General features: G+C 44.9%; 1 protein-coding gene across 1 annotated transcript in view; it reads left to right on the plus strand.

Moving 5' to 3' along the window:
- Positions 1 to 16,506, plus strand: part of PTPRN2 (protein tyrosine phosphatase receptor type N2) — a 1,352,613-nt gene that overhangs the window by 482,502 nt on the left and 853,605 nt on the right. Inside the window, exon 7 of the mRNA XM_082258395.1 lies at positions 12,771 to 13,016. Coding sequence (XP_082114521.1) covers positions 12,771 to 13,016 — 246 coding nt within the window. The remainder of the gene's footprint in view (positions 1 to 12,770; positions 13,017 to 16,506) is intronic.

A 16,506-nucleotide genomic window follows, 5' to 3' on the forward strand; every position in this document is an offset into this window, starting at 1 on the left:
ATATACTGATGAGAACCAATCAGTGGGACTTAAAGCGGAACTAAAGTCTCCACACTTACTTGTCCAACAATCCTGCGCTGGAGCCAGCATCTTCTTCTGAGTGTTGGTCTTGGGCCTCTTCATTGGCAAGCAGGGGATAACATCAATTTACAAATTAAAAAAAAAACTTTACATTCGGCACATGCCAGGAAGGTAGATGTCCCATTAGCTTGTACTCGCAATCAAACTATTAAATGGTTTGTGTCCTAACTGATCACATGCAGCATTAAGGCAGTTGTACTTCAAACAGATGTCAAGATTACAGTTTTTTGGGCTGAAAACGATAGGAGGGTTTAGATTCACTTCACAGTGGAACTAAACCCCATTTATTTAACTGCTCCCCTAAACAGATACATTCAAGGCTTGTGTCATGATTGCTTGTGTTTTCAAACAGACTGGTTTCGTGGGGGTCTCGTGGGCCAGATGGGGACCTTTGCATACCTTTATCTGGCCCTTTCAGCACCGTGCCACCCAGTGACACCAATAATGGGGCCCCATTTCTACCATGGACACCAATGATGGGGGACCATTCCTCCCAAAGACACCAATGATGGAGAATCATTCCTCCCACAGACACCAATGATGGAGCACTATTCCTCCCACAGGCACCAATGATGGGGCACCATTCCTCCCACAGGCACCAATGATGGGGCACCATTCCTCCCACAGGCACCAATGATGGGGCACCATTCCTCCCATAGACACCAATGATCAGGCACCATTCCTCCCACAGACACCAATGATGGGACACCATTTCTCCCACAAACTCCAACGATGGGGCACCATTCCTCCCACAGGCACCAAGGATGGAGCACCATTCCTCCCACAGACACTAATGATGGGAGCATCATTCCTCCCACAGGCACCAATGATGGGGTACTATTCCTCCTACTGATACCAACAATAGATCACTAATCCTTCCACTAAAACCAATGATAGATCACTATCTTTCCCCTAAAACCAATGATGGGTTACTTTCTAATTCCACTGGCCACAGGCTAGCCCCCCTAAAGCCTCAAGGACAGTAAATTGGCCCGTTGTGCAGAAAATTTGGAGACCCCTGTTGTAACGGATAGGAGGGTTTAGTTCCACTTCAAGCAAATCCTTGTGTGCAACCCACTTACAGAATGCATTGTTTAACTACAAAAATTGCAATATATACAGTAGGTTCTTAAACTGCAGACATTCAAAACTGCTATTTACAGACCAATGGGATTGAAAATATTTGTAAGCTAGCATAAGGCTTGTGGACCTTTAAGTAACTTTTAAGGTCTGTATAAATAAATTCTTGACATGTTACAAATTTTAGGTGTTTGAAAGTCACTAGCACCATGCCCCCAAAAAAACATAGAATATACCAAATAGAGAAACTGGGGCTTTGAATTGGTGCAATATACAACAAACAATAATGTTATACAATTATTCAATTTTATTGATACAAAATAGTAAAAACATTACTAAATGAAAGTTTTTACATGTATTTTGGCCGGTAATCCAATTTACTCAACATGTTTCGCTATAAAAATAGCTTCTTCCGGAGATAACTCTTATGGATGCTGCACATGTAAACTACAAAGAAAAAGAAAAATACAATCAATCATTTGAAAAATTATAATTGACAGAAAATTTACAATACCAAGGATATAAAAATGATATCCATAATCAAACAGTGAAGCTTACATTAATAGGTCCCCAGGAGGAAAGAATCATCATGTATATCTTTTCAAGGATATATAAAATACTCAGACAGAGACACCTGAGCTTATTATAATGGTGTCTGGAGGACCATATCAGTAACCATAGGGGGAGATAAGGACCAAGAGTAGGATACCTGGGAAAGGACATATAGTTGTATTGTAATATACCAATATTCAAACTAAAGTTTAGATATATTAATTGTGAATAAGTATACCTATAAGAAAAAGTACATAAAAAATCTATTTACCTCCCCTTCAATTCAATAGTGAAAAGGGCAGGGCCGCAATGGAAAATCTAGGACCATCAGCATTCCTGGATTGCAAACACATGAGATTTTCTTACCATTGAAAAATGCAGAGCACAGAGACTGACCATAGCACCTCCTAAGGAGTCAACACAGTGGAGATAATGAACTCTACAATCAAGCAAGCCCCAAAAAGTAATGCCATCCTTCAAAAAAGCCAAATATATTGTATTACCTCAGTGTCTCCTACAGATGCCCAGGACACCTTTTTGATGGAGTTACTTTTTATGCCTGGCTGGTGCTCCATGGTATGGGTGTCTTCCGTGGTCCATTATGGTGCCTTGCTACTCTACTCTGCCTAGTTCCTGTCTTGAGTCTTGGTCGATCATCTTCACCGCCCTTCCTGGGCTAGCAGGGACTTTCAAGATGGCGATGACAGACTCACAGCGCAGGCGCGTGACATTGGAACGGACGCCCTCTTGCCCATGCGCACTGGGCTCTATTGGCGTCCACACCTCTATCAGCGTCTTTGGACACGATGAGGTGGGGGAAGATATAAATAGGACCAGAAACAACGCTTCTAGTGTGGCGGTACTGCGGGAGGAGGACGCGTTATATGTTAGGAGACACAAAGGTATAACAATATGATTGCCTTTATTGAAGGATGGCATTGACTTTTGGGGCTTGCTAGATTCGGGAGCTCAATATCTCCACTGTGTTGACTCCTTAAGAGGTGCTATGGGGTCAGTCTCTGTGCCCTGTATTATTCAATGGGAAGAAAATCTCATGTGTTTGCAATCCAGGAATGCTAATGGTCCTAGGTTTTCCATTGCGGCCCTGCCATTTTCCCCATTGAATTGAAGGGGAGGTAAATATATTTTTTATGTACTTTTTCTTATAAGCATACTTATTCAAATTTAATATATCTAAACTTTAGTTTGATTATTGGTAAGTTACAATACAACTATGTCCCTTCCCAGATATCCTACTCTTGGTCCTTATCTCCCCCTATGGTTACTGATATCGTCCTCCAGACACCGTTGTAATAAGTTCAGGTGTCTCCATCAGGGTATTTTATATGTCCTTAAAAAGGTATACATGATATATCTTTCCTCCTGGGGACCTAATAACGTAAGCTTCAGTGTTTGATTATATATATATTTTTTCTACCCTTGGTATTGTATTATTTCTGTCAATTATCATTTTTCAAATTATTAATTGTATTTTTCTTTGTAGTTTGCATGTGCAGCATCCATAAGAGTTATTTCCTGAAAAAGCTATTTTTACAGAGAAACATGTTTAGTAAACTGGATTAACTGCCGAAATACATATAAAAACTTTCTTTTGGTAATGTTTTTACTATTTTGTATCAATAAAATCATTTTAAAAACTGTTTGTTGTATTCTTCACCAATTCAAAGCTCCAGTTTCTCTATTCTGTATATTCTATGTTACAAATTTTAGCAACGATATCATTTTTCTAAGTTATCCAAAAAAACATTACAAAAATGTCAAGGGACTTTGACTAGATTAGATGATGCCATCAGCTTGCTGCAGGCAATTGAAAGCATTACCTCAGTCTGCTTTTTTACAGTGTTCAGACTGTATATGGCAACCTTATAGTAAATCACAATGTGAGAGGTTGCAGCACAAGCTGATCTGTGTCAGACTGTAAACACAACTAACAACTGCACAGGGAAAATTACATGGCAAAAGAGTGCAAAATCTGGTGCAGCTGTGCATGGTAGCCAAACTGCTTCTAAGGGCTCTTTTACACATCTTGTCCATCGAACGGACTTAGTTTATCTCAGCGGCGGATCAATCCTCCGATCCCCTGCTGAGCAGGAGGATGACAGCTGTGTCTCTGTGCTGTGTGCGGAGACACAGCTGTCAGGTCCCCATGCAACTCTATGGGGGAATCGGATGGGAACGGACCGTCGGTCCGTTCTCTTCCGATCCCATTCGATCTGATCCGCTGGATGGATGGAAAATAGGGTTTCCATCCGTCCAGATTTGACGGATTGGATGTCAGCGGACATGTCTCCGCTGACATCCGTTGCCCCATAGACATGCAAGGGGTGACCGTTCAGATCCGCCAAAAAAACTGACAGGCAGATCTGAACGGTCCGCATGTGTGAAAGGGGACTAACGTTAGCTTGTTCAGTTAAGCTTTGACAAAAAACCTGGAAGCTGATTGATTTCTATGCAGAATTTGCACTCTCCAGTTTTATTGAATCTCTCTCTCTCTCTGTCATTTCTGAACCAGCATCTTGGTACAGGAGGTATCTGCTGATTTTGCATGATGCCTCAATGAAAATAGTGCCTTTCTTCTAAAAAGTGGGTGAAGGCATTATAAGGAGACTACTGTGATCTCCTTGGAGGAGGTAATAAACACCTTTAAGTGTTACACTAGCACTTTACTTCCTGTGCACGCTCCTAAATTATTTCTAGTATGAAGTCGTCTTTAACCACTTTACCACCGGAGGATTTTGCTGTCTTACGTCCAGGCCACTTTTTGCGATTCGGCGCTGTGTGATTTTAACTGACAATTGCACGGTCATGTGATGCCGTACCCAAACGAAATTGATGTCCTTTTTTTCCCACAAACAGAGCTTTCTTTTGGTGGTATTTGATCACCTGTGCGATTTTTACTTTTTGCGCTATAAACAAAAAAAGAGCGTTTATTTTGAAAAAATAACAATATTTTTCACATTTTTTATATGAAATTCCCCCCAAAAAAATGTAAAAATCAATTTTTTTTTTAATTTTTGGCCAATTTGTTTTCTGCTATCTATGTTTGGTACAAAAAATCACGATAAGCATATTTTGATTGGTTTGCGCAAAAGTTATTGTGTTTACTAACTACGGGAAAGATTTCTGTCATTTTTGGTGTTTTTTTTTTAACGAGTAATGGCGGCGATCTGCGATTTTTTTTGCGGGACTGCGACATTGCCGCGGACAGATCGGACCCTTGACTGACATTTTTGACACTTTTGGGGGTACCAGTGACATTACTGCAGTAATCAGTGCTATAAATATGCACTGTTACTGTAAAAATGACACTGGCAGTGAAGGGGTTAATTTTATTGGAGAGGGAGGGGTTAATGTATGCCTGGTGATTACTGACGTGTGGGGGGGGAGGTGACTATGTGACACAAGGACAGATCGGATGTTCAGCTATGCTGAACACTCCGATCTGTCACTCCCTGTCACTTAGGCGATCCGCCCGCTCTGTAGGCGGCGATCGCCGCCGCTCCTCCTCTGGCCCGACTCCCGCTGTGACTGAAAACAGCGGTAGCGCGCCTCCGGCGGCGCGCGAGCGCCGCCTACAGGGGGAGGAGTCCAGCGACGTAGGTCTACGTCGCTGGACGGTATCGAGCCACATTGCTGCAGTAGCAGCAATGGGAGCAGTGGCCAAGTGGTTAAAGCTTAATTCCAGGTAGGGCTTTTTTTTTTTTTTTGCATAGTTTCATTGGTCCAGCTTAGACCAATGTAAATATGCATATATACCATATCTGTGGGATCCCTGTGGAAGCTGACAATCACTGCAGTAGGAACCGCTATCACAGTGATCACTGCTGCCATGCTGAGCGGCTGCCCTGTTGCGTACTGAACACAGGAGGTTGGAGGGGTTGGGGAGGTGGTAATAGTGACCAAGAAGAGAACACTTTAGGCTTGGTTCACACTGCCGTGACTTGTCATGCGACTTCAAAGTCGCATGACAAGTTGCACCCTATTAATTGCAATGGAACCATTCTAATCGGTACGACTCAAGTTGTATCGACTTAGAAAAAGGTTCCAGCACTACTTTAAAGCAACTTCATCATGACTTGCATTGACTTCTGTTAATGAAGTCGCAAGCAAGCTGCAATGACGTCTCGTGGCAAAGTCGCGCCTCAAGTTGCGCAACTTTCCCGTCACGGCAGTGTGAACTGAGCCTTACAATGCAAAGCAATCTGTGTATGATGGCAGTGCCAGGTAAGTGACCTCTTGTATTCACTCTGCAGCAGGGCAGCAACTCTGCATGGGACTCGAAATATATCAGTGATCACTATAGTAGCATTGACTACTACAGTAATTATCTTCTTCCAAAGCAGTCCCACAGGTATGGCATATTCATACTTACATTGGTCTTTATATATATATATATATATATATATATATATATATATATATATATATATATAAATATATACAGTATCTCACAAAAGTGAGTACACCTCTAACATTTTTGTAAATATTTTATTATAATATTATTGTTATATTACCTTTTCATGTGACAACACTGAAGAAATGACAGCTTGTATAACAGTGAAAATTTGCTGTCCCCTCAAAATAACTCAAAACACAGCCATTAATGTCTAAACCGCTGGCAACTAAAGTGAGTACACCCCTAAGTGAAAATGTCCAAATTTGTCCCAAAGTGTCAATATATCATGTGGCCACCATTATTTTCCAGCACTACCTTAACCCTCTTGGGCATGGAGTTCACCAGAGCTTCACAGGTTGCCACTGGAGGACTCCTCTTCCACTCCTCCATGACGACATTACCAAGCTGGTGGATGTTAGAGACCTTGCGCTCCTCCACCTTCTGTTTGAGGATGCCCCACAGATGCTCAATAGGGTTTAGGTCTGGAGACATGCTTGGCCAGTCCTTCACCTTTAACCCCAGCTTCTTTAGCAAGGCAGTGGGCACCTTGGAGGTGTGTTTGGGGCCGTTATCATGTTGGAATACTGCCCTGCGGCCCAGTCTCTGAAGGAGGGGATCATGCTCTGCTTCAGTATGTCATAGCACATGTTGTGACATACTGTAACATCAATAAAATGTAGCTCCCCAGTTCCGGCAGCACTCATGCAGCCCCAGACCATGACACTCCCACCAACATGCTTTACACACTTGTCTTTGTACTCCTCACCTGGTTGCCGCCACACACGCTTGACACCATCTGGACCAAATAAGTTTATTTTGGTCTCATTAGACCACAGGACATGGTTCCAGTAATCCATGTTCTTAGTCTGCTTGTCTTCAGCAAACTGTTTGCGGGCTTTCTTGTGCATCAGCTTTAGAAGTGGATTCCTTCTAGGACGACAGCCATGCAGATGAATTTGATGCAGTGTGCGGCATATGGTCTGAGCACTGTCAGGCTGATCCCTCACCCCTTCAACCTCTGCAGCAATGCTGGCAGCACTCATACGTCTATTTCCCAAAGGCAACCTCTGGATATGACGCTGAGCATGTGCAGTCAACTTCTATGGTCGACCATGGCGAGGCCTGTTCCGAGTGGAACCTGTCCTGTTAAACCACTGTATGGTCTTGGCCACCGTGCTACAGCTCACAGCTCAGTTTCAGGGTCTTGGCAATCTTCGTATAGCCTAGGCCATCTTTATGTAGAGCAACAATTCTTTTTTTCAGATCCTCAGAGAGTTCTTTACCATGAGGTGCTATGTTGAATTTCCACTGACCAGTATGAGAGAGTTACATAGTTACAGTAGTTGAGGTTGAATAAAGACAATAGTCCAAACAGTTCAACCTGTGTAGGTGTGTGTGGCCGTAATCATTTCTCATACCCCTTAATGTTCTGATCCTTGAGATGTATGTCCAAGAGTCTTTTGAAAGTAGCCATACTTCCCCAGAAACTACCTCTTGTAGTAGAGAATTCCACAATCTTGTAGCCCTAACAATAAAGAACCCCCTGCGTTGCCTGAGGTTAAAACGCTTCTCCTCTAATTGCATTGTATGCTCACGCATCCTCATGCAATCTTTGCGACTGAATCGTTTTTTTTTCTATGCTGAGATCACCATTGAGGTATCTGTAAATTGCTATTATGTCCCCTCTCAGGCGTCTCTTCTCCAGGGAGAATAAATCAAGCGATTGTAAACGCTCTTCATAATTAAGGTCCTCCAATCCCCTAATTAGTTTAGTAGCCCTTCTCTGGACTCTCTCCAGCTCCAACACATCCCTCCTGAGGACTGGCGACCAGAACTGGACAGAATACTCCAGAGTTTTATAAAGTGGTAGGATTATAGTTTTATCTCTGGAATGAATCCCCTTCTTTATGCATGCTAATAATCTGCCGGCTTTGGCAGCTGCAGCTTGACATTGCATGCTATTGCCTAGTCTATCCTCTACTAAGACTCCCAGATCTTTCTCCATTTTTGATTCCCCCAAAGGTCCCCCCCCCTAAAGTGTATTGTGCTTTTATGTTTCTAGTCCCCAAGTGCAAAATCTTACACTTCTCCACATTAAACCTCATTTGCCATGTAATTGCCCACTCTGTTATTTTGTTCAGGTCATTCTGTAAGATACAGTATCTGCCTCATGTTGTGAAGTTATTTGATGTTATTACCCTGCCCAATTTTGTGTCATCTGCAAAAACTGATATCGAGCTAATGATCCCGTCATCAATGCTGTTTATAAATAAATTGAACAAGGTTGGTCCCAGGACTGGGCCCACTTACCACCCCAGACCAGTCTGAGTATGCGCTATTTATTACCACCCTTTGGACACGCCCTTTTAACCAGTTCCAAGAATAAACCTTGTGGTCGATGCCTGCAGACCTTATTTTATGAACTAAGCGCTTGTGGGGAACTGTATCAAACGCCTTAGCAAAATCCAGGCACACCACATCCACTGGTTTCCCCCAATCTAGCTCACAGCTAGAGAGCGATGACACCAAATTTAACACACCTGCTCCCCGTTCACACCTGAGACCTTGTAACACTAACGAGTCACATGACACTGGGGAGTAAAAATGGCTAATTGGGCCCAATTTGGGCATTTTCACTTAGGGGTGTACTCACTTTTGTTGCCTGTGGTTTAGACATTAATGACTGTGTGTTGAGTTATTTTGAGGGGTCAGCAAATTTACACTGTTATACAAGCTGTATACTCATTACTTTACATTGTAGCAAAGTGTCATCTCTTCAGTGTTGTCACATGAAAAGATATAAAAAAAATATTTACACTGATGTACTCACTTTTGTGAGATACTGTGTGTATATATATATATATATATATATATATATACATACAGTGGGTGCGGAAAGTATTCAGACCCCCTTAAATTTTTCACTCTTTGTTATATTGCAGCCATTTGCTAAAATCATTTAAGTTCATTCTTCTTCCTCATGAATGTACACATAGCACCCCATACTGACGGAAAAACACAGAATTGTTGACATTGTTGCAGATTTATTAAAAAAGAAAAACTGAAATATCACATGGTCCTAAGTATTCAGACCCTTTACTGTGACACTCATATATTTAGCTCAGGTGCTTTCCATTTCTTCTGATCATCCTTGAGATGGTTCTACACCTTCATTTGAGTCCAGCTGTGTTTGATTATACTGATTGGACTTGATTAGGAAAGCCACACACCTGTCTTTATAAGATCTTCCAGATCACAATGCATGTCAGAGCAAATGAGAATCATGAGGCCAAAGGAACTGCCTGAAGAGCTCAGAGACAGAATTGTGGCAAGGCACAGATCTGGCCAAGGTTACAAAAATATTTCTGCTGCACTTAAGGTTCCTAAGAGCACAGTGGCCTCCATAATCCTCAAATGGAAGACGTTTGGTACGACCAGAACCCTTCCTAGAGCTGGCCGTCCGGCCAAACTGAGATATCGGGGGAGAAGAGCCTTGGTGAGAGAGGTAAAGAAGAACCCAAAGATCACTGTGGCTGAGCTCCAGAGATGCAGTCAGGAGATGGGAGAAAGTTGTAAAAAGTCAACCATCACTGCAGCCCTCCACCAGTCGGGGCTTTATGGCAGAGTGGCCCGACGGAAGCCTCTCCTCAGTGTAAGACACTTGAAAGCCCGCATGGAGTTTGCTAAAAAACACCTGAAGGACTCCAAGATGGTGAGAAATAAGATTCTCTGGTCTGATGAGACCAAAATAGAACTTTTTGGCCTTAATTCTAAGCGGTATGTGTGGAGAAAACCAGGCACTGCTCATCACCTGTCCAATACAGTCCCAACAGTGAAGCATGGTGGTGGCAGCATCATGCTGTGGGGGTGTTTTTCAGCTGCAGGGACAGGACGACTGGTTGCAATCGAGGGAAAGATGAATGCGGCCAAGTACAGGGATATCCTGGACAAAAACCTTCTCCAGAGTGCTCTGGACCTCAGACTGGGCCGAAGGTTTACCTTCCAACAAGACAATGACCCTAAGCACACAGCTAAAATAATGAAGGAGTGGCTTCACAACAACTCCGTGACTGTTCTTGAATGGCCCAGCCAGAGCCCTGACTTAAACCCAATTGAGCATCTCTGGAGAGACCTAAAAATGGCTGTCCACCAACGTTTACCATCCAACCTGACAGAACTGGAGAGGATCTGCAAGGAGGAATGGCAGAGGATCCCCAAATCCAGGTGTGAAAGACTTGTTGCATCTTTCCCAAAAAGACTCCTGGCTGTATTAGATCAAAAGGGGGCTTCTACTAAATACTGAGCAAAGGGTCTGAATACTTAGGACCATGTGATATTTCAGTTTTTCTTTTTTAATAAATCTGCAACAATGTCAACAATTCTGTGTTTTTCTGTCAGTATAGGGTGCTATGTGTACATTCATGAGGAAGAAGAATGAACTTAAATGATTTTAGCAAATGGCTGCAATATAACAAAGAGTGAAAAATTTAAGGGGGTCTGAATACTTTCCGTACCCACTGTATATATATATATATATATATATATATATATATATATATGTATACACACTGCTCAAAAAAATTAAAGGAGCACTTTGAAAACACATTGGATCTCAAAGGGGAAAGATATCATGCTGGATATCTATACAGATATGGACTGTGTAATGTGTTAGGAACGAAAGGATGCCACATTGTTTGATGGAAATGAAAATGATCAACCTACAGAGGGCTGAATTCAAAGACACCCTGAAAATCAAAGTGAAAAAAATTATGCAGCAGGCTAGTCCATTTTGCTGAAATTTCATTGCAGCAACTCAAAATGGTACTCAGTTTGTATGGTCCCCACATGCTTGTATGCATGCCTGACAAAATCAAGGCATGCTCCTAATGAGACTACGGATGGTGTCCTGGGGTATTTCCTCCCAGATCTGGACCAGGGCATTACTGAGCTCCTGAACAGACTGAGGCGCAACCTGGCAGCGTCGGATGGACTAAAACACATAATGTCCCAGAGGTGTTCTATTGAATTTGGGTCAGTTTGGGCCGTTCAATAGTATTAATTCCTTTATCCTCCTGAAACTGGCTGCATACTCTTGCCACATGAGGCCGGGCATTGTCATGCCCCGGGAGGACTCTAGGGCCAATTGCACCAGTGTAGGGTCTGAAAATGGGTCCAAGGATGTCATCCCTATACCTAATGGCAGTCAGGGTGCCATTGTCTAGACTGTAGAGGTCTCTGTGTCCCTCCATGGATATTCCTCCCCAGACCATCACTGCCCCTACACCAAACTGGTCATGCTGAACAATGTTACAGGTAGCATAATATTCTCCACGGCTTCTCCAGATCCTTTCATGTCTGTCACATGTGCTCAGGGTGAACCTGCTCTCATCTGTGAAAACCACAGGGTGCCAGTGTCCGACCTGCCAATTCTGGTGTTCAATGGCAAATGCCAATCGGAGCTCCATGGTACCGGGCAGTGAGAACAAGGCCCACTAGAGGACGTTGGGCCCTCAGGCCACCCTCATGAAGTCTGTTTTTGATTGTTTGGTCAGAGAGATTTACACCAGTGGCCTGCTGGAGGTAATTTTGTAGGGCTCTGTAAGTGCTCATCCTGTTCCTCCTTGCACAAAGTAGCAGATATCCTGCTAATGGGTTATGGACCTTCTACGGCCCTGTCTAGGCCTCCTAGAGTAACAGCATGTCTCCTGGAATCTCCTCCATGCTCTTGAGACACAGCAATCCTTCTGACAATGGCACATATTGATGTGCCATCCTGGAGGAGTTGGACTTCCCATGCAACCTCTATGGGGTCCAGGTATCGCCTCAACAACCCCCTCTGCTACTTAAAGCGGACCTTCAGTCATTTTTTTCTTCTGTCCATCTATTAAATCTTCTGCCCTTTTTGTTTTAACTTTGGATAGCAAAAACATTTTTTTCTGTCAGTAAATAACTTATACAGCCCACGTCCTCTTTCTTGTCTGGTAATTAGCCTAGGCTAATGACATCATGCACAGCTCTCTCTCCAACTCTCTTGAGGTTTTGCCCGCTAGGGAGGAGGGATGAGTCATAAGAAAGCCAATGACAGCTGCAGAGCTGGTGGGGGCTGGTTTAGGGCGGAGATAACAGGAGACTGCAGAGATCCATAAGTATTCATCCAGAGAGGAGAAATGTGCAGGCAAGCAGTGGTGTGATTGTGTCTGTCTGTATATGTGTGTGTATATATGTGTGTCTGTATATACTGCATGTGTATGTCTGTGTGTCTCTGTAATTCCAGGAAGTGAACAGGAAGCAGCTTCAGCTGCCCACATTTAAAATGGCTGCAGCCAGACTTAGTGGAGGGAGATTTCTGCAGCATATTTGGCAAGTATAGAATCATAGTATATATACAATAATATGCAAAGTGGTTGGAGGGAAGCTTTAGAATGGCAAAAATGTTTTTATTACAAATTATGTGAGCAGTTCCTCTTTAACTGACCAAATTAATATCCTAGGAGTTTAATTGACTTGATGCTATACTCTGAGCAGAGCAGTGTATGTATTTTTTTTACTGTATATATATATATATATATATATATATATATATATATAGTATACTGTATATCTCATATATTAATACTCTTTTACTTTGTCTTTTGCAAAGAAAATTTTATCCAGAATGTGGTAAAGGAGCTGGGCAAACATAAACTGAACATCGATAATCTTAGCCCAAAAGAACTGGATGAGCTGGCAGATGTGATCGCTGATACTCTGCAGATTGTGGATGGTGAACAAGTTGGTGCCATGAAACAGGAGAAGGAAAGAGGAGCACAGGAGCTGAAAAGAGTAGAATCATATGAATCCTGGGAACATGATGAACTCAACAGAGGGGTCAATGATACTTTCCAAGGTATAAAACTAATACGGTAGCATATGTAGCATTAGGCAGAGAATCTTATGAAGAATGTCAAGATTCTAACTTCCATAAATGCTTTTAATATTTTCTATAGTTTTTATTGAAATTTTAAAAGAAGGAGTACAAGTTTCCATTGCTCATAAACATAGGAAAGACAAAAAGGGGTATGCCAGCATGTTATAAAGATACATCTAAGTTCAAGAAGTTTTGAAGATGATACCCATAAATGTATTTCGATGAGCACTTCTCGTGCGTAACTTAGCTCTATAGACTATCACAAGATAATCAACATGAAGAGACGTAAAAAACGAAGTATATCTTTGCCCATTTTCCCTGTCACTCTTTTAAATGCAGGGTGAAGAGAGAGAGGGAAACTGGGATAACATGACCATAAAACCATCTTATTAGTCCCCATGGGTTAAGCACCCAACATGGTTGAGAGGACATAGTGGGAAGTCGCAACCACAACCGGGATTCTGCCACATCCCCTCCCACACTTCGCTTATGGTTTAATGTCTTTTAATGCTCAGCTTACTGGCTGATCTAGTCTCTGAGGGAGACACAGGAAGAGGGGGGCAAGTGTCCAGATAAGAAAGAAAAGGAATGGGAAGGGAGAGTAAAGTGAAAGAAAATGTGCACCCTATCTAATCAGTACACAACTGATTCATAGTACTTCATAAGGCATCGGACAAATCAATCAAGGACCTCCACACTTTGCCGAAATAGGCCTATTTGTCAAGTAATACGCTGAAAGGAGTTCATTGACCACGATCCAAGATAATGTATTTCTCTATCATTCATTGACAGACGCAGCTCCATATTGTTCTTGACCATTGGGTTATGCTGCCCCCTACAGGAGTAGGACACTAGGCAGGAAAAAGCTTTACCACGCCTTTGGGGCTGCCCCTGCAGGCATACACCCATAGGCGTGCGCACGGGGTGTGCCGGGTGTGCCCAGGCACACCCTAATCACCCTCGTGCCCGCCATGTCCGCCGCCCGCCGCTGAGTCTGCTCTGCTGGCTGCGGCTCTCTTCTGCCCCTGGGCTGACTCATTTGGCGCTGCTCAGCTCCAGACTGAATCTGAGCCAGCGCCGCCCACTGTGGAAGGGGAGACAGGCGTGCCGGAGAGGGACTGTCGGGTCTGGGGCTGGGGGAGGGACTGCCTGTGCAGCGGCCGCCCAGCGCAGTCAGCGCGGGAGAGAACCAGGCAGGACTCAGGAGGAGGCAGAGCAGAGAACGAGCAAGCCGGCCGCACGGCGAGTCAGACTCAGCAAGCAATCATCCATCACCCATCAGCATTCTGCAATAAGGAGGGGGAGAGAGGCCAGAGAGAGAGCCTGAAGTGAGTTGTGTGGAATTATTGTTATTATTTTTTTTTTTACAGATCACTGGCACTGGTCACTCTGCATTAAAAGGGGCACACTAGTCACTCTGCATTAAAGGGGGCACACTAGTCACTCTGCATTAAAGGGGGCACATTAGTCACTCTGCATTAAAGGGGGCACACTAGTCACTCTGCATTGATGGGGACACGCTGGTCACTCCGCATTGAAGGGGGCACGCTGGTCACTCCGCATTGAAGGGGGCACGCTGGTCACTCCGCATTGAAGGGGGCACGCTGGTTACTCCGCTTTAAAGGGGGGCGCTGGTCACTCCGCATTGAAGGGGGCACGCTGGTCACTCCGCCTTGAAGGGGGCACGCTGGTCACTCCGCCTTGAAGGGGGCACGCTGGTCACTCCGCCTTGAAGGGGGCACGCTGGTCACTCCGCCTTGAAGGGGGCACGCTGGTCACTCCGCCTTGAAGGGGGCACGCTGGTCACTCCGCCTTGAAGGGGGCACGCTGGTCACTCCGCCTTGAAGGGGGCATGCTGGTCACTCTGCCTTGAAGGGGGCACGCTGGTCACTCCGCCTTGCAGGGGGCACGCTGGTCACTCCGCCTTGCAGGGGGCACGCTGGTCACTCTGCCTTGAAGGGGGCACGCTGGTCACTCTGCCTTGAAGGGGGCACGCTGGTCACTCTGCCTTGAAGGGGGCACGCTGGTCACTCCGCATTGAAGGGGCCACGCTGGTCACTCCGCCTTGAAGGGGGCACGCTGGTCACTCCGCCTTGAAGGGGGCACGCTGGTCACTCTGCCTTGAAGGGGGCACGCTGGTCACTCTGCCTTGAAGGGGGCACGCTGGTCACTCCGCATTGAAGGGGGCACGCTGGTCACTCTGCCTTGAAGGGGGCACGCTGGTCACTCTGCCTTGAAGGGGGCACGCTGGTCACTCCGCCTTGAAGGGGGCACGCTGGTCACTCTGCCTTGAAGGGGGCACGCTGGTCACTCTGCCTTGAAGGGGGCACGCTGGTCACTCTGCCTTGAAGGGGGCACGCTGGTCACTCCGCATTGAAGGGGGCACGCTGGTCACTCCGCATTGAAGGGGGCACGCTGGTTACTCTGCCTTGAAGGGGGCACACTGGTCACTGTGCATTGATGGGGGCACACTGGTCACTGTGCATTGATGGGGGCACACTTTAATACCGCTTAAAATGTTTGTTTACATTTATTTATAAAAGTGTGTGTATATATTCATATATATATATATATATATATATATATATATATATATATACATACATACACACACACCCATATATACACACGCACACATATATACACACGCACATGTGTTTGAGCTTTGGTTTGAGGTGCACACCCTAATGCCATAGGCTGCGCACGCCTATGCATACACCCACACACTCTGCTATAGCCCTCAGTTTGTTTCTGCCTAGTTTAGGAGTAGGACAGAGTTCCCTGCTGGGACTTCGGTCTTAGCTATTTTTTTTGGGAACCTTTTTGTAAGACTTTATTTTTTTAGTTAATGTTCCTGAAAGGAACTACAAGCAACAGCCGGCTGGGTTTCGGACTGGATATACTAGATCCTTAAGGTCTCCCAGCCTGGCCAGTGAGCGTGAGAAGGTTATAGTCCAGCACTAGGCCTCGCCACAACAGAGCCCTGATGGAAGGGGGCTGGTTCGTGAGTGAAACACTTTGCCAGTACGCACACGACCTGGGATGCCCTGAGTTGCAGCGTACCCCCTGGCCGTTAGTACCCCCACCCCGTGGAGAAGTAGTCTGTTCGGAGAGGCGCCCACCTGATGCCGTGGTATGGTGAGTAAGTGTCCCCCCATCTCTCTGGCAGTCTCAGGATGGACGTGGGCTCCCTCCCTGGGAAAGTCGGACCCTCAGGTATCCCTCGGTTCCCCTGGCCTCTCGGAGATACCAGACCCCCTTAGGCCTGTCCTTTCCCCCCCACAAGCAGGTTCCTACCTCTGGAGGGTTGAATGTATTGCGGCCGCTGCGGCAGTTCTGCAGGGGGGAGTTTTGTGGGGACCCCCGATGCCACTGTCTGAAGACCCCCCTGGGGTGTCCTGGAGACAGCATGGTGTGCTGTGGGGGCTGGCCATTTTGCTGTCGTTTTCTGCTCTGCATCAATGTAAAA

This window comes from Pelophylax lessonae, assembly GCF_965119305.1.
Source record: "Pelophylax lessonae genome assembly, chromosome: 5".
Taxonomy (NCBI): Eukaryota; Metazoa; Chordata; class Amphibia; order Anura; family Ranidae; genus Pelophylax; species Pelophylax lessonae.